At 40.7% G+C, this 18991-nt stretch overlaps 1 protein-coding gene across 3 annotated transcripts in view; it reads right to left on the minus strand.

Annotated features, from left to right (window-relative positions):
* Window positions 1-1843: 1843 nt before the first annotated feature.
* Window positions 1844-18991, minus strand: part of tango6 (transport and golgi organization 6 homolog (Drosophila)) — a 45767-nt gene continuing 28619 nt past the window's right edge. For 2 of the 3 annotated variants that reach the window (XM_061773495.1, XM_061773494.1), the window contains exons 12-18: window positions 17138-17281; window positions 16097-16591; window positions 13669-13726; window positions 13379-13537; window positions 9055-9206; window positions 8753-8866; window positions 1844-5049 (exon numbers count right to left, since the gene is read on the minus strand). In XM_061773495.1, coding sequence (XP_061629479.1) covers window positions 4873-5049; window positions 8753-8866; window positions 9055-9206; window positions 13379-13537; window positions 13669-13726; window positions 16097-16591; window positions 17138-17281 — 1299 coding nt within the window. In that variant the 3' untranslated portion in view covers window positions 1844-4872. Of the gene's footprint in view, window positions 5050-8752; window positions 8867-9054; window positions 9704-13378; window positions 13538-13668; window positions 13727-16096; window positions 16592-17137; window positions 17282-18991 lie in introns of those variants that run through there. The other variant, XM_061773496.1, reaches the window with a different exon arrangement.

An 18991-nucleotide genomic window follows, 5' to 3' on the forward strand; every position in this document is an offset into this window, starting at 1 on the left:
GGTGGGAAAAGACGAAAGCGATTTTTGCCCGCTCGGTGGGGAAGGCAGCTGCCTGCAGCTCAACGTGGAGTTCGCACTGCGTGATGAACGGCTTAATGTTCCCAGAATCTCCAGAGAACCTCTCTGGTCGAGAGAGCTGTGGGCAGACAGCAGCGGAGGTGGCAGGTGGCTGCATGGTGATTGCTTCACATGGAAATGTTGGTACCGTGGCGGTATCGGGTGTGGTGCCAACTGGTTTCTTCTCTTGAATAATTTTCATAAGAAGTTCAAACTGCGAGGCCACCTGTCTCATCATATTGACCTGATGCCTTGACAGTCCCTCGAGATGAAGGTGGAGGGCAGCAAGCTGCTCATCCTGCTTCGAGAGGCGTTGACCCTGCGCTTGAAGGGCTTTGCGCACCGGGTCTGAGTCTGCTGGGTCCATGTTATGGCCAGTTCGTTCTGTCATGAACGCAACAGAGGATAGCACCCAAAAATGCACGACTCCAAAACAAATGGACAGTTTCCAAAAAGAGAGGTTTAATAGACGGACATGGGTCGGTACACAGGCAGGCAATCCAAGAAAGGCAACAGTATCCAAAAACATGAGGCAAAGAGGCGAGGGCGATAATCGGAACAAGGTCAAATCTTACTGTGAGTCTGTGACGTGGAAACAAGGAATGCTGGAACGCGACGACAAGGTACAACGAACTAGCGACGAGACGGAATGAGACACGAGGTTAAATACAAGGGGTAGTTAGGGTGAACGAGGAACAGGTCGTGAAGATGCTCACAGGAGCAGGTGTGTGTGAAACGGGGGGGAAGACAAAACCCGGAACACACACCCATGACAGTAGCAGCACCAAACCAGAATGTGATGGAAGGATAGGACTGATTAGATGACCGCTGTGTAGAACTGCCTCAGCAGCTCGTGTGGCAGGCCGTGCTTTCTCAGAAGGCGCAGGAAGTACATCCTTTGCTGGGCCTTTTGAGGATGGGTAAGAGCAGAGAGCTGTCTTAAGACCATCGCAAAGCATAATGATGGCATTGGTTACAGGCGCATAGCTAAGCTTCTGAATGTTCCAGTGCACACGGTTGGGGCCCTAATACATACCACCATAAATTTGCCTCGATCAGGTGCTCCTCGCAAGATTTCTGACAGAGGAGTGCAAAGAATAATCAAAGGAGTTGTCCAAGACCCAAGGACCTCCTGTAGAGAGCTTAAAAAAGACCTGGACTTAGCAGGTACTGTTGGAACAAGGAAAACAGTGAGTGATGCACTCCGCCGCCATGGCCTTTATGCACACTCAATGTGCAAGACCCCATTGCTGGGGGGAAAAACATATATGTCAAAGCTCATTTAAGGTTTGCTGAACAACATTGGGAGAAGCCAGTTAAATACTGGGAGAATATAGTGTGGTCTGATGAGAGAAAAATTGAACTCTTTGGATGCCATAATGCACACGTTTAGAGAAATGGCACTGCACATCAACCTAAAAACACCATACCAACAGTGAAGTTTGGAAGTGGGAACATGATGGGACTGGTTAGAGCGTCAGCCTCACAGTTCTGAGGACCGGGGTTCAATCCCCGGCCCCGCCTGTGTGGAGAAGCGGCTCAGAAAATGGATGGATGGATGTTTTTATAGACCTTGTTTAGATATGCAAAAATACTAAGAAAGTAACTACATTGTTTATATTCATAAAGCCTTGATGAATAAAGATAATTCTGTTTCAGTGGCAAATGGTGAGAATTACAACCCCAATTCCAATGAAGTTGGAATGTTGTGTTAAACAAATAAAAACAGAATACAATGATTTGCAAATCATGTTCAACCTATATTTAATTGAATACACTACAAAGATAATGAATGAATCAATCAAAACTTTATTTGTCAGCGCTTTTCATACAGAAAAGAATGCAACTCGACGCACTTTACATTAATAATAATCCTGGAACACACAGGGAGCCAACGCAGTGATTTTAAAATTGGTGGAATGAGCCCCCACCTTCTGGTCTTTTGTAATACTGGTACCCCTCAGTTGATGAACAAAAAACCCACAGTGGTCAAAGAAATAACTTGAATCTGACAAAAGTAATATATTTAAAAAAATAAATAAATCATGAAAATTAACCAATGAAAATCAGACATTGCTTTTGAACTCTGGGTCAACAGAATTAATAAAAAAAACAAACTCATGAAACAGGCCTGGAGAACAATGATGGTACCCTTAGAAAAGACTGAAAATAATTTGATCATTGGGGACAGGGTGTGTCATTTAATTTGCATCAAAGGTGTCTTCAAACTTGTAATCAGAAAGTCAGCCTATTTAAAGGGTGACAAGTAATCACTGTGGTGTTTGGTGACAAGGTGTGTACCACACTAAACATGGACCAGAGGAGGCGAAAGAGAGAGACTTGTCTCAGGAGATTAGAAAGAAAATTACAGACAAGCACATTAAAGGTAAAGGCTATAAGACCATCTCCAAGCAGCTTGATGTTCCTGTGACTACAGTCGCATATATTATTCCGAAATTTAAGATTCACAGGACTGGAGCCAACCTCCCTGTAAGTGGCCACAGAAGGAACATTTATAACAAATTAAACAGTTGGATCATACGAATGGTAAAGAGCCCAGAACAACCTCGAAAGGAATTAAAGGTGAACCGCAAGGTCAAAGTACATCAGTGCATAGTTGTTGCATAGTTGCACCATCTTTCGTTGTTTGAGCCAAAAGGGATTTCATGGGAGATGACCAAGGAGGACACCAGTGTTGAAAATAAATAAGCAATAAAAATAAACAAGCAAGACTGGAATTTGCCAAATTGCTTGGTGACAAGCCACAAAGCTTCTGGGAGAATGCCCTATGGACAGACGAGACAAAACTGGAACTTTTTGACAAGGCATATCAGCTCTATGTTCACGGATAGAAAAATGAAGCATACCAAGAAAAGAACACTGTCCTTACTGTGAAACATGGCTGTTATGTTTTGGGGATGCTTTGCCCCATCTGGTACAGGGTGTCTTGAATATGTGCAGGGTACAATGAAATCTCAAAACTATCAAGGTACTCGAGAGAGAAATGTGCTTCCCAGTGTCAGAAAGATTGGTCTCAGTCGCAGGTGAGGGGTCTTGCAACAGGACAATGACCCAAAACACACAAGGAAAAACACCCAAGAATGGCTAAGTGCAAAACATTGGACTATTCTGAGGTGGCCTTCTATGAGCCCTGATCTAAATCCTATTGAACATCTCTGGAAGGAGCTCAAACATGCCATCTGGAAAAAGCACCCTTCAAACCTGAGACAACTGGATCAGTTTGCTCATGAAGAGTGGGCCAAAATACCTGCTAAGAGGCGCACAAGTCTCACTGAAGATTATATAAAAAAAAAAAAAGACGTTTGATTGTAGTGACTGCCTCAAAAGGTTGTGCAACAAAATATAAAGTTAAGAAATACACTTTTTTTTGGGAAGATCAGAAAGCAGGGCATTACAGTCATCAAACTGATTAGTGAAAACAGTGTGCATTATTGGCCTGAGAGAGAAAGGGGCAGACTCTGGCTATCTTCTTCAAGTCATAAAAACATCAGTTTGGTACTATCACCAAACCAAGTGAGTCACTCCAATTTGAAGTCTCAAATCCACAGAACCAATACATAACCCCAGAGTAAACACAGCTTTGATTTAAAACGCTGGTTCAGTGATATTTTTTGGCGAGGCCTAAATCTGCCACCAAAGTGAAAGAGGCTGCATTTGTAGAGCGCCTCATGCCACTGCAATACACTCCGTAACAAGGGGAATATCCATGGAAACGAAGCTGAAGCCTGCCATGTTTGCCCACGTTGGATGGATGAGAGGGATGATGCAGGACAAAAGAAGGAATGTCGCATGAGTCGGACCCTGTTCAAACCCAAAAAGTCATTTGGATGTGTTTATTTAGAGTAGCCACCCCCAACTTCCACAATTCAGTATAAATCTATGACTATGACTATGACATTTCCAAATATTCAAAGTCCTCACTTTGATCCAGCCCAAGAAACAAGGGCAAATACAATATGGTATTAATGTTAATCCATTTCAAATATCTTTTGTCAAATGAATTGAGTTGGGAAAAAACCTTTGAAACATTTCTGGTACATTTCTAGAAGCGTTCCATGTAAAATGTATTTAAATCAATTCTGGAAATATTTAGCTGGATATTTCCAATGGTAAATAAGATAAAAGATCATTCCTGAAAGTTATGCTTGATTTGATTTTTAGATTTTACAAGCTGTAACATACTGTACAGTATGAACATAATGAATATTTAGTTTTGCCATAAGCACACATTCACAGTTTTCACACACAGTCTTTTGCTTTAATATTTTTTGGGGAGTGTTACATTTTAACACACAAAAAAATCGCCACACCATTTTATGTGACCCACAAAAGCATATTATTTGCATCAACTTCGATGATTCTTGCTAAAATATGTACCAAAATTTCTAATTGTCATATGGAATAAATAACATTGAGAACAACAATAATTTTTGTTACCCAACCCTCTTTTACAGTAACTTGAACAATAGTTGAAAAAACAATTATATTTGACTTCTGATTTTTTTTAAACCACCAATAAGCGGTTTCGGGGTTGGTTCCTCCCAAGAAAAAGAAAAAAACAAAAAGAAAAAAATTAAAAAGAAATAAGACATTATTATTAACACTTCACATAACGTATAGTTGATACTACAACTGAATATATTGACATTGTCGGTCCACTAGTTCTGATAAAAAAAAAAAAGAAATGTGGCACACAACATTCTGTAGGCTCTTGACCATAAATATACGTCACCTCGAGTTCAACATAATGCAAGAGGTAAAGAAAAAGTAAAACTGTACTGTAAAATGTTATTTTTACGGCAGGACAACTATTTTCTTCTCCAGCTTTTGTTTGGGGAAGATGAGGCTTCGCATTATGTCGTCCAGCTCTTCCAGACCCAGCTGGGCGTGGAGCACGGCAACCTCATCTGAGTCAGATTGAACCACCCACTTTAGAGCTCGGTACAGGTCCAACAGAACATCACTGAGGATCTGGTGGACACACAGAGGAGCGATACTAGTTACACCAGTGATTTAACACTGAAGCCAGATAAATCGTTATTCGGACAATGAGAGATAATCTTCACATGACCCTTCACCCTCCACAAGACTGTCACCACCTGGTCTAACCTTTGTTATGTGTTCTGCCAATGTCTGTTGTCATGTCACCGGGTATCGTTAAACCCTGTACAGCTGGTGCGGTCGCACCAGCTGTTCAGTAATGACAGAGGCTGGTCTGAGAGCAGCACCGTAACCACACCTGAGCCACTCATCACATTTCTTTTTTTTTTTGGGGGGGGGGGGGGGGGGGTCAAGGGTTGGGGGTTGCATTGCAAGGTTTTAATGACAAGTACCAGTAATTTAACAATAGAAAAATAATACTGCTGCTTAATTTGTTGATTATTTGTTGAGGACAGGTTGAAGTGGTTACAATGACTGCCTCGCAGTTGAGAGGTTCTGTCTTTGAATCTCGACTCTGACCTTCCTGTGTGGTTCGCACATTCTCCCTGAGCTTGCGTGGGTTTTCTCTGGGTACTCCAGCTTCCTCCCTCATTCCCAAAAACATACATGTAGAGTTAATGGAAGATTCCATTAAAGAACACTCAATTGTCCATAGGAGTGAAAGTAAGTTGAAATGGTTATTGGATTGACTGGCGACCAGTCCAGAGTGGATGTATCCTGCAGTATCTGCATATCAGATATATTTAAAATAAACACACACACTCACACTTTTTTAAATCTGATCGCATCTTAACTTTGAATAACAGTATAGTGAGATAGGGACTGAGAAAAATCCACGATAAAAGGCACTCCAAAAGGTTTGTAACTGTAGAGCTGCCAGCCGGAAGAAATTTACTTCCAGAACAATTTGTCTGAATTTCCATATTATCAACATTTTGTCAAGAACATTACCGCAGGACAGTTATTGAAGTGTATTATGTAATAGGATAGAAATCATTCAGCATACTGTCCAATTGCACAACATAATAATTACTCTATAATCATAATTGTTAATAAATTACAGCTTCAATATGTTATTTTAATGTTGTTATTGCAACAACCTTCTATTCTGTTTTCAACTTCGGTAAAAAAAAGTAAATCGATTAATCAGATCTTAAAAGTCAATTAAAACTCAGCACTCTATTTTGCAAACAAACAAAGAACATTGCTGATAGATTGAATTGGGTAGTTTATGCATGGACAACAGTTTAGATTTCTATTTTATGAATTGCACTTATAAATCTAAGACATCTATACATTTCCTACATCCACTATTTCTACAGAGATATCCACTATTGCTACCGATATGATGGAAAATTCAATAAAGGTTTTATCTTATATTACAAATATTTATTATGATTAATAATATACTTTTAACCTGACCCCGTTCTCAGATGACATCTCCACTCTCCAGTGATGTATTAATTAATTTTCTGTTCAGATGGCATCTTGAACTATTCTACATTTATATCTCCAGATGCTTATTAATTGGCATGTTATTTTGTTGTTCAAACTTGGTTACTCTCTGCTATAATGCGGTTCCAGCCAGACCAGTCCACTTCAAAAGTATTGGAATGGCAAAGTCAATTCCTTTGTTTTTGTTGTATACTGAAGACATTTGGGCTTCAGATCAAAAGATGAATATGAGACAAAGATTCAGAATTCCATCTTTTATTTCATGGTATTTACATCTACAATCCCAATGAAGTTGGGATTGTAGATGTAAATACCATGAAATAAAATAAAAACAGAATACAATGATTTGCAAATCATGTTCAACCTATATTTAATTGAATACACTACAAAGACAAGATATTTAATGTTCAAACTGATTAACTTGATTGTTTTTAGCAAATAATCATTAACTTAGAATTTTATGGCTGCAACACATTCCCAAAAAGCTGGGACAGATGGCAAAAAAGACTGAGAAAGTTGAGGAATGCTCATCAAACACCTGTTTGGAACATGCCACAGGTGAACAGGCTAATTGGGAACAGGTGGGTGCCATGATTGGGTATAAAAGGAGCTTCCCTGAATTGTTCAGTCATTCACAAGCAAAGATGGGGCGAGGTTCACCTCTTTGTGAACAAGTACGTGAGAAAATAGTCGAAGAGTTGAAGGACAATGTTCCTCACCGTACAATGCCAAGGAATTCAGGGATTTCATCATCTACGGTCCATAATATCATCAAAAGGTTCAGAGAATCTGGAGAAATCACTGCATGTAAGCCCGAAAACCAACATTCAATGCCCGTGACCTTCATTCCCTCAGGCGGCACTGCATCAAAAACCGACATCGATATGTAAAGAATATCACCACATGGGCTCAGAAACACTTCAGAAAACCAATGTCAGTAAATACAGTTTGGCGCTACATCCGTAAGTACAACTTGAAACTCTACTATGCAAAGCAAAAGCCATTTATCAACAACACCCGGAAACGCCGCCGGCTTCTCTGGGCCAGAGCTCATCTAAGATGGACTGATGCAAAGTGGAAAAGTGTGATGTGATCCGACGAGTCCACATTTCAAATTGTTTTTGGAAATTGTGGACATCGTGTCCTCCTGGCCAAAGAGGAAAAGAACCATCCAGACTGTTATGGACGCAAAGTTCAAAAGCCAGCATCTGTGATGGTATGGGGCTGTGTTAGTGCCAATGGCATGGGTAACTAACACATCTGTGAAGGGACCATTAATGCTGAAAGGTACATGCAGGTTTTGGAGAAACATATACTGCCATCCAAGCAACGTCTTTTTCATGGACGCCCCTGCTTATTTCAGCAAGACAATGCCAAACCACATTCTGCACGTGTAACAACAGCACAGCTTCGTAGTAAAAGTAACCACACTTGGTTACTTGACTGGCCTGCCTGCAGTCCAGACCCTATCTCCCATTGAAAATGTGTGGCGCATTATGAAACGTAAAATACGACAAAAGAGACCCCGGACTGTTGAACAACTGAAGCTGTACATCAAGCAAGAATGGGAAAGAATTCCACCTCCAAAGCTTCAACAATTAGTGTCTTCAGTTCCCAAAACGTTTATTGAATGTTGTTAAAAGAAAAGGTGATGTAACACAGTGGTAAACATGACCCTGTGTCCCAGTTTTTTTGGAACGTGTTGCAGCCATAAAAATTCCAAGTTAATGATTATTTGCTAAAAACAATAAAGTTTATCAGTTTGAACATTAAATATCTTGTCTTTGTTGTGTATTCAATTAAATATAGGTCGAACATGAGTTGCAAATCATTGTATTCTGTTTTTATTTGTTTAACACAACGTCCCAACTTCATTGGGGTTGTACTAGAGATGTAAATGAATGTATTTGGACACAAATGAAAAGGATAGAAATTTTAGTATATAAGTATTTGATCACATTTACCTTCAAATCCAACCTAGAAACTGTCTGCCCTGTTACACAACTCGAGATATATCATTCTAAACACTAGCTACAGTAATCAATTTCTACAAAAGTTATCCTCTGTGAATTGTTTTTCTATGCCATAGTTATAAGGGTTTCAGAAAAAAAAAAAGTTTCTGTTGATAAAGAACAGTGAACATGGTGTCTCCCAAAGAATGCCATATAGCAAATATGGAGTCATATGCACAAACATCCATGAAGGTTTGGCGAACATTTTATTTGGGGGAATGTAGTAAACCGTATACATTACATACATGCTGGCAGTGTTTGTGTACCTGGGTGGTTTTGTCACTGAGGCCTCGGAGCAGCAGGGTGATAACATGGACAGCGGCTCTTCTCACCTCCGCTTCCTTCTCTGTCTTTATCAGAGCCGTAAGACAGGAGCTCAGCTGCACAACACACAAGTTAGGCACATTACTGCTATGATTATTTGCAACAATCGTTCTGTGATGTCAGAACTGTTTCATCATAGAAGTAAGGATTTAAGACTGTACTGTAGTTGTATTTGCAGTAATGTTTAATGGGGGCCATGCTGTAGGTCTAAAGAAAGGTGAAGTACTGTCGTGTTAACACTCACCTCTTGAGCCAGCGGACCGAGAGCGTAGTTCAGTCTCTGGCACAGTTCTCCCAGATTAGAGAGGCTGCTGGCCCGGACGTTTTGGTCTGAGTCTCTGGTTCCTCTCAGGAAAACTGCCACCAGGGGCCGACCCAGGTGGGGTGCCAACTCCCCTGTAGGAGGAGGAGGAGAAGGAAGGGGGGAGGGCAACTTGGTGACTTACCAAATGTATGCAAATTTGATTGCTCATTAAGGTTTTTTTATTCTACAAAGTAAAACAGACCATTTGTCCTTATGAGTCGTTGCTGCCACTTTATAGTCAAATAGCCAATAATGCTAATTGTACAGCAGTGTGTATTCCCTGCAAACTGATGATGGATGAGCAGTGAGCAGATAGGGGCGGGACAAATAATAGATTTTCAGGTACATTGCTATGCAGAGCGTTCTCCCCGTGCCTGCGTCGGTTTTCTCCGGGTACTTTGGTTTCCTCCCACATCCCAAAAACACGCACGGTAGGTTAACTGAATACTCTAAATTGCCTGCAACTGTGAATGTGAGTGTGAATGGTTGTTTGTTCACATGTGCCCTGCAATTGGCTGGCGAACAGTCCAGGGTGTCCCCCGTGTCTCGCTCAGAGTCAGCTGGGATAGGCTCGAGCATGCCAGCGACCCTGGTGAGGAGAAGCAGTACAGAAAATGGATGGATGGATTGAAGGATGGATTGCTGTGCAGACGTAAACAATAAAGCCAGTATTTTTCTTTCCACGATACAAAAATCTAATAACATGACGCTGAAGATGTTGAACGACGTCAGATTTTTTGTAGTTGACGCTGAGGTGATGACAGTAGAGTCAACTTTGATGAATAAGTGATATCAAAGATGTTTTTTTTCCTTGTCAAACTCGCTGTGCGCACCTCCAAACAAAATCTCGATCACTCATTCTCCCCATCATCCTCGGTTACACAGGCCCCACGTCCCGACTCAAGCAATGACATTCAGATCCTCCGCTCACTTGTTCAGTATGGAAACTTTCATTGCCTCACAGAGAGTTGGAAATTCTAAAACTATATACAGTTTGTACTACAGTAATCCCTCGTTTACAATGAGGGTTTACGTTTCAGAAAACTACTGCAATAGATGCAAAATAGTCTGCAAAATAGTCACCAATTATTTATTCTGCTTCCCAGAATTTTTTTGCAGTGCTCTTTTTAACTAGTATTTGTGAATTTATTTAATGACAACTGCCTGTGACCGGTGTGTTAAATAGTAGCATTCCGATCATGTTCACTGTATTACTAAGCAACTTGATGACTTACCAAATGTATGCAAATGTAATTGTTCATTAAGGTTTTTTTATTCTACAAAGTAAAACAGCCTATTTGTCCTGATAAGTCATTGCTGCCACATTATAGTCAAATAGCCAATAATGCTAATTGTACAAGAGATACAGTGGGTACGGAAAGTATTCAGACTCCCTTAAATTGTTCACTCTTTGTTATATTGCAGCCATTTGCTAAAATCATTTATTTATTTTCCCTCATTAATGTAGACACAGCACCCCATATTGACAGAAAAAAAGGAATTGTTGAAATGTTTGCAGATTTATTAAAAAAGAAAAACTGAAATATCACACAGCCATTAGTATTCAGGCCCTTTGCTGTGACACTCATATTTAACTCGGGTGCTGTCCATTTCTTCTGATCATCCTTGAGATGGTTCCACACCTTCATTGGAGTCCAGCTGTGCTTGATTATACTGGTTGGACTTGATTAGGAAAGCCACACACCTGTCTATATAATACCTTAGAGCTCACAGTGCATGTCAGAGCAAATGAGAATCATGAGGTCAAAGGAACTGCCTGAAGAGCTCATAGACAGAATTGTGGCAAGGCACAGATCAGGCCAAGGTTACAAAAAAAATATCTGCTGCACTTAAGGTTCCTAAGTGCAGAGTGGTCTCCATAATCCTTAAATGGAAGACGTTTGGGACGACCAGAACTCTTCCTAGAGCTGGCCGTCCGGCCAAACTGAGCAATCGGGGGAGAAGAGCCTTGGTGAGAGAGATAAAGAAGAACCCAAAGTTCTGTGGCTGAGCTCTAGAGATGCAGTCGTGAGATAGGAGAAAGTTCTAGAAAGCCAACCGTCACTGCAGCCCTCCACCAGTGGGGGCTTTATGGCAGAGTGGCCCGACGGAAGCCTCTCCTAAGTGCAAGACACATGAAAGCCCGCATGGAGTCTGCGAAAAAACACCTGAAGGACTCCAAGAAGGTGAGAAATAAGGTTATCTGGTCTAATGAGACCAAGATAGAACTTTTTGGCCTTAGGTTTAAGCAGTATGTGTGGAGAAAACCAGGCACTGCTCATCACCTGTCCAATACAGTCCAAACAGTGAAGCATGGTGGTGGCAGCATCATGCTGTGGGGTTGTTTTTCAGCTGCAAGGACAGGACGACTGGTTACAATCGAAGATGAATGCGGCCAAGTACAGGGATATCCTGGACGAAAACCTTCTCCAGAGTGCTCAGGACCTCAGACTGGGCCGAAGGTTCACCTTCCAACAAGACAATGACCCTAAGCACACAGCTAAAATAACAAAGGAGTGGCTTCAGAACAACTCCGTGACTGTTCTTGAATGGCCCTGCCAGAGCCCTGACTTAAACCCAATTGAACATCTCTGGAGAGACCTGAAAATGGCTGTCCACCAATGTTCACCATCCACCCTGACAAAACAGGAGAAGATCTTCAAGGATGAATGGCAGAGGATCCCCAAATTTAAGTGCACTGTATACTAACCAAGTGATTTGTTACTGCAACAGCATTTTTTTTTCTCAATTTCCATTATCAAACTCTAAGGCCACCTGTTTGCCTCTGTCATCACATCTGGACTGAAATCTTATTCTTTCTTGTGCTATTAAGCATGATTCCCGGTTTCCTCCAGGTCGCACAAAGATGCAAGTTGTAGGAGTAGGTTGTGAGTAAAAGTACAACTAAATTATTCGTTGGTTGTTATTTTGAGAAACTATCCAGGATCTCCCTCCATATACTGCCAATAGAAGCAGCCAGCCAAGACTGCTGGAGATGGCCAACATCAAACAACTACACAGCTAACCCACCCCCAAAATGTCATTACTGCTCAAGGGTGGTGAGGAATACAGCACTCCATCAACCATAGAAAGATTTCAGGCTGTATTATGTGCACTAGCTATAAATCGCAACCCCTTAAACAAGCGGTGATTGTTGCTATACTGGCAGTCTTACAAAAAGAGAGAGGGCAATGGAGACTCACCACAGAGAGTAGCCGATTGGCTCATTGTTGTGAGATCTGTTGAGTGCATCTATAAGTCACAATTATTTTGGCCTCATCCAGAAGCATAAACAGCTTGTAGATCAAATAATCCTACATCACAAACAAGATATCCAAACAAAGACACACAAAGCTCAGCTATTATCAGTTCAATTCCATATCTCACTAGATTGTAAGCCTAATGTTTGTAAAGTGTACTGAACAAACAAAGTTCCAGCCCACCTCAAGCCAAAAAAAAAAAAAAAAAAAAAAAACTCTCTCAGGGAAACACCGATGGCAATCTGGCAGATAAAAGCAAGAAAAGGGAAGACAGTTGAACAAACACAAGGTCACTTCTAGCGAGTTCTGCATGGAAAACATCACTATACTGTCGGGAAAACAAACTGAAAATAAATCAAATCTTCCTTTGTGCACAGACATTTACTGAAACATTGTTTAATGATGGTGCACTTAAAAAAAAAATGCTTCCTCCTATGGATTTTGAGCGAGAAAAAGAGTTTACCAGGGATATGGATGCTAAATATTTACAACAAACTAGTGGACAGAGAATGGCGTGAGGTTCCGCAGGCTAGCGAAGTAACCTGTGAAGATACGGCCATAAATTCAATGTTTTCTTGAGTCGCTAGCCTGACAACAGTTTAGGCTGCTTAAAGTTGTTAAAGTTGAATTACACATTTCCATGCAGCATATTTATAGCTTTCAACCTCAAGCTCTCTTGTTATGCCTTTGTGTTCAGGTAGCGTTATGGACAAAGTTGTATCGCCACCAATGGAACTGTGTTAGACATTTTTATTCCAAATATTCTGTATATTAATTGACATAAAGCTATGTTTGTACATTTACTATTGAGTTTCAGAAATGAATATACTTTTTAAAATTGGATAGCAATTCGCCAAATGCTTATAATCCATTTTTGGAAATAATTTGTTTATAGTGCTTTATGTGCAAATGCATCACTCAAGAACACAATGAGGAATTATTGACAATAAATTAATGACTGAAGAAATGATTCAGAAAATAGATAATTATGTGATGATGCTCACCCATAGCTCTGCTTGCCCTCATAAGGACTTCTCCCATTTTAAGGCGAAATTCCAAGGAGCGGTCCTTTTTGGATGTAGAGAGTGAAGGACCATGTTGAAAGTCTTTTAGGAGCCTTTCCAGGATTCTCTCAGGGTAGGAATCAGCCAATGAAGCAAGTCCTACAGATATTATACATTAGGTCCTCTTATTAGGAATTACTGACACTTTGTTATTAACAGTATTATAACGCTGCATGTCGTACACGAACAACACACATTACGTTTACAGCCAGGTAGTTAGATTATATTACCTTGAACGGCTGACAGGTAGACGAAGGAGTCCTCGTGTTCCAGGTTTTCAAGGAAGAGCTGGGAAAAAAACAACTATTAATCACCACATACTATATATACTGTATACACTAGTGCTACACGATTATGGCCAAAATAATAATTGCGATTATTTTGATCAATATTGTAATCACGATTATCAGTCAGGCTGTAAGCACCACCGACTTTTCATTTAAAAGTCCCCGTCAGTATAGTGAATTGTCAAGGAAGGGTACGGCTCCGTTGTTCTGCTTGTTTGGTCAATTGTGCACAGTCACAAACTGCAAAGAACTTGACAGTTGTGATTACTCTCCCAATTTACGTCTGGCGTATTTTTACAGTGGTGAGGCCAGCGGAAAAGTTCAAGTCAAGGCAGCCGCTACAACGATTGTTAACACTACAGTGTGTTTTACCTTGACATGCCGGCTCGCCGCCAACATACAGAGAGGGCCAACTTCAAAATAAAAAGCTTCATATACAGTCCCCTCCAAAAGTATTGGAACAGCAAGGTCAATTTGTTTGTTTTTGTTGTATACTGAAGACATTGGGGTTTCTGATCAAAAGATTAATATGAGACAGAAGTTCAGAATTCCAGCTTTTACTTCATGGTATTTACATCTAGATGTGTAATGCAGCCCTATGGGGGGCACAAGCCAGTGCAAACTGTAGGCCGGTCCCAAGCCCAGATAAATGCAGAGGGTTGTATCAGGAAGGGCAACTGGCTTAAAACTTTGGCAAACAAATATGATCGTTCATCTAAAGAATTCCGTAACGTATCGGTTGTGGCCCCCGGTACAGTTAACCTGCGGGGTGGAATTTCTTGGGAGAAAACCCAAGAAACAAAACTTTGTTCATAAACTTTTGTGGCTCATCTCTATACTTCTTTGCAAAATCCAATCTGGACTTCTGATTGTTTTTGCTGATGAGTGGTTTGCATCTTGTGGTATGACCTGTATATTTCTTCTCTCGATCATTGTGACACCTTCACCCCTGCCCTGTGGAGGTTGCAGTGATGTCACCGACTGTTGTCTTTGGGTGTTTCTTCACCGCTCTCACAATGTTTCTGCCATCAATTGCTGTTGATATCCTTGGCCAACCTGTTCCATGTCTGTTGCTCAGTACACCAGTAGTTTCTTTCTATTTCATGGACATTCCAAATTGTTTTATTGCTCTGCCCAATGTTTGTGCAATAGCTCTGATCGATTTTCTCTCTTCTCTCAGGTTCAAAATGGTTTGCTTTTCTCCCATTGACAGCGCTCTGGTCTTCATGTTTGCTTAACAGCAAATGCAGTTTCCACAGGTTGAACCCAAAGCCAAAAACAAGCACTATGTTTAAGCAATCAATCTAAAAAGCAACACCTGAGCAACAAGAAACACCAGTCACATGTTCCAGTACTTTTGCTCACTTGAAAAGTGGGTGGCTTCAAACAAAAGATGCTCAGAGTTGTTTAATACATCTAGATGTAAATACCATGAAAGTTGGAATTCTGAACTTTTGTCTCATATTCATCTTTTGATCTGAAACCCAAATGTCTTCAGTATACAACATAAACAAAAAGAATCGACCTTGTCATTCCAATACATTTGGAAGGGACTCTATTACTACATTGGACATGAATGCCATTTTAAGCTTTTATTTTATAGTTGGCCACAGAGTGCGGTGCCCGCCCTTTATGAAGCCTAACCACAATTTCGGCCCCTGGGGGCTGGCTGACTAGGTTGTGGGCACTGCTGTAAATTAAGCATTTTTCATATGCAGCAGAGCCTGCATTTTAAATGTAAAAAAGTTGCCAACAATCAGGCTCCTTTAATCATGGCAGCCAAAATCGCGATAACAATTAAAATTTGATTAATTGTTCAGCCCTCGTAAAAGATTATGTCTACACTTTTATTCAACATGACATCAAAATCAAACTGGATCAAAGCTGGTATAAAGTTATTCAAAACAAGACGATTAAAGGGTAAAAAAAAAAAATTATCCAAATTTACCCCCAAGTACAAGGGGTTGTGATATGGAAAAAAAATTCATAAAGTGACAAAAACAGAAGGAGAAAATAAATAAATAAATAAATAAAAAAAAGAAAGAAAGAAAGAAAGAAAAAAAAAATCAATATCGGGGGTTCTACTCTTCTGATAGATGGTGGATGGCTGTTCAATTTGACAGGGCGGGGACTTCGGTTAAAGAGAATATTAAAGTAGTTGTCTTTTATTGCCTGAGCCAACAAAGTCCCTAGGTATTACTACAGTTGTCCCTAGAGGCGCAGGCTCGTCTGTTCCTTCATTATACACACAATCGTGCCAGAAGATGCTGTCACCAACCTACACGCACAAATTCAAGCTGATTTTTCTTCAGAAGGGACATACATTCACCTCACTGACTAAATTACAGAAAATCAAGAATAAACAACTTACAATTAGGACTTTCTCCTGCGCTTGTACAGTTTCTTGGTCTCTGGAATGCATCAGTTGGGTCAAGTGCCTCAAGGCAAATGCTCTGGTAGGAATATCAGGGTCACACGCCTCGAGTAGCAAATCAGAAAAGGCTGTAGAGGAACGTGAAGTTTCACCTGCCACAGAGTCCCCAGAGGATGCTGGTTGTTTGATATGGGATTGTTTCAGGTTGTTGTTGACGGATAGAAGTGACGGCGGAAAAGGCTGTGCTTTCTTTTTTTTAATCGTGTTTCTTTTCATTGAAGGCAGACTGTCGCTCTTGGGTAACATCTCACTGTCTTTGGAGCCTGGGGAAGCACTGGTTGTGAGGTTGTCTGGTCGGTAGGCACCGTGGGTAGCAATGACCGCTCTCAAATTGGAGGCCAGCTCCTGGACAAACAACTCTGGGTGTTGCTGAGACAGAGTCCCTAGCGGCTGGAGCAGTCGTGACATGGAAGAGTAGACCTCAGCGCTGAGCTGTGGATCACAGACAAAATTTGACAAGAGGTTAGGTAAGGTCAAGGCCCCCTAATGCATATTGTAAAGAGAATATTTTAAAAAGTATTACCAACATCAGATAATCACACTACAAGTGAAACTTTTCTTGACATGCGATCAAGTGACTGGAATGGGCAAGATCTGCCTCATTAAGGTAAACGCATCATTATTTGAAGAAGAGAAAAAATTATGACAAACATGAAATATGTCATCACTTCCTATAATAATTACAGATACAAACATTGTATTACAAATAAATACTGATCACTCATCACTACAGTTCAATGTCATCTTGACTGTTCAGATCCAATGTGGTGGTGTGTAAAGGTAAAATCATAAGACTGTAATTGTGCAAATAATTCTTCTATAAACATTACACTGCATTAAAGCAGCCCTTTCAACAATTGATAGTTACAACACCAGTCTGCAACAGAATGTACCGTATGTTAGACAATACAGTATTTGAGTTGACTGACTACTGCACATTGTGTAATATGGAAGATAGGAGTTCTCAGAACAAAGTACCTGAGGTCCAGACAGCAGAGTTGCCACCAGGCCCATTCCCATACTCAGTGTTTGGTTGTCTATTGGGTTTCCAAAAATAACACCATTTGCTTGAAACAGACCGATGCATGCCCTCTGAAGCAGTGCGACTATGAAGTCTACCACCTGGAGAAAAGACATAACACAAAATGAAATCCAACATGGTCTCTCAAAAATTCATCCTCTTAATATGGCATTGAAGTAATTATGGCAGCAATCGCTGAATTATCACAGCTAAAATGTACCAAAGTATTAGGGAACCTTCAACCATTACAAAAAGATCCAGAGGTCAGCAGGCGAGAAATAAGTTTACTCAGTGATGTAATGCCAATGTATGAGTCATTTCTTAATCTGTCAGGCAATGTGTGTTAGCCCTACATTTCAAGACAAACTAATATTTACTGTGCTTATCAAATGTGTTATCTATACTGTAATACCTTCCCTTAATCTGCTTCAACTATTTTTTTAATGGCATGACTCAACATGACCTCCTTCCATTACCTAACTCCTAGCTCTAGCCAAATTAAGAACGAAGGCACTTTTTACCCTGAAAGACCCCTTATATTGGTTTTTTAAGACAACAAATCTTGAACTGCTTCCTAAATTGTTGGAAATTTTTTTCTTCCAACGCAATTATAAAGTGACAGCTCACACGCACCAAGATCATATAATAATAACAGGGTCCGAAATACTCAAAATGTTTTGTATAACATTTACTGCTGCGCTAATTAATGTGCCTCCCCCTCGTCCTCCATTGGTAACAACAACACGGTGCCATGGAGGCGATGATTAGTGACTTATAATGTGTTGACAGTGGACGCAAATACAGCCTTCACCTGTGTGTGTGTGTGTGTGTGTGTGTGTGTGTGTGGGGGGGGGGGGGGGGTTAGTAGTAGTAACGTAATAAAGTAGCGTGCACCAAGCATTCACTGACAGTAGTAGGCGGAAAGCAGGGAGGTTGGGCGACTTTAAAATGTGGACGTGCCCTTTTTCTTTTGTTTTTACATTATAGTGTTCATTTCAAGAAAAGTGTACTCAGTGTTACAGCCGGTATGAGTCAGGGTTCAAGCGACTTCCATAACAAAATACGGACGTTCACTAACATTTGACAGCTCTGCTTTTGACCAATCAGCAATCGCCTAGCTGTTTACCTCTGCCTGCCACACAGTTTTAATTTCTATTATCAATCCACGCGCTTTTCACCGAGTTACGGGAATGGAACGGTTTAATCTTTGTTTCGAGAGCTGTTGACCGCTCAGAAAAAAGGTTTTACTGACTGCAAACTTTAAAAACGTGCATCGCATATTGTAGCGACATATTTTGCATCGCATCTAGCGATGCGATACTGGATATTTTCTGACCCTGTGTCCAACAGCTATTTAATATTTAAGAGAGATCTTGCCAGGCAATGTAATGAATATATAAGTTATGCCCCTATGTTTTGTTCAAAATTGGGACACTCCTACTTTGAGGGATACTTGTATGTATTGAAAGTTGCAACAGTCGTAGACAAGCCGAAACAATTTTTTTTGACAAGTAAAATGGATTTTTGTGGTTGGTCATTTCATGATATGGCTCCAGAATCTTGAGCCCGCGTTTGGTGTCATTTCTTTAGATTACAGAGGATTGTGGTGACATTTGACTGCAGGGTTAATCTGGGGTTTGACCAATGCAGTGAAATTGTTTAAACAAATTGGCTGTAAACATTAAACAGAGGCGGCACGGTGGCCCGACTGGTTAGAGCGTCAGCCTCACAGTTCTGAGGACCCGGGTTCAATCCCCGGCCCCGCCTGTGTGTAGTTTGCATGTTCTCCCCGTGCCTGCGTGGGTTTTCTC

This window comes from Phyllopteryx taeniolatus, chromosome 5 (assembly GCF_024500385.1).
Source record: "Phyllopteryx taeniolatus isolate TA_2022b chromosome 5, UOR_Ptae_1.2, whole genome shotgun sequence".
Lineage (NCBI taxonomy): Eukaryota > Metazoa > Chordata > Actinopteri > Syngnathiformes > Syngnathidae > Phyllopteryx > Phyllopteryx taeniolatus.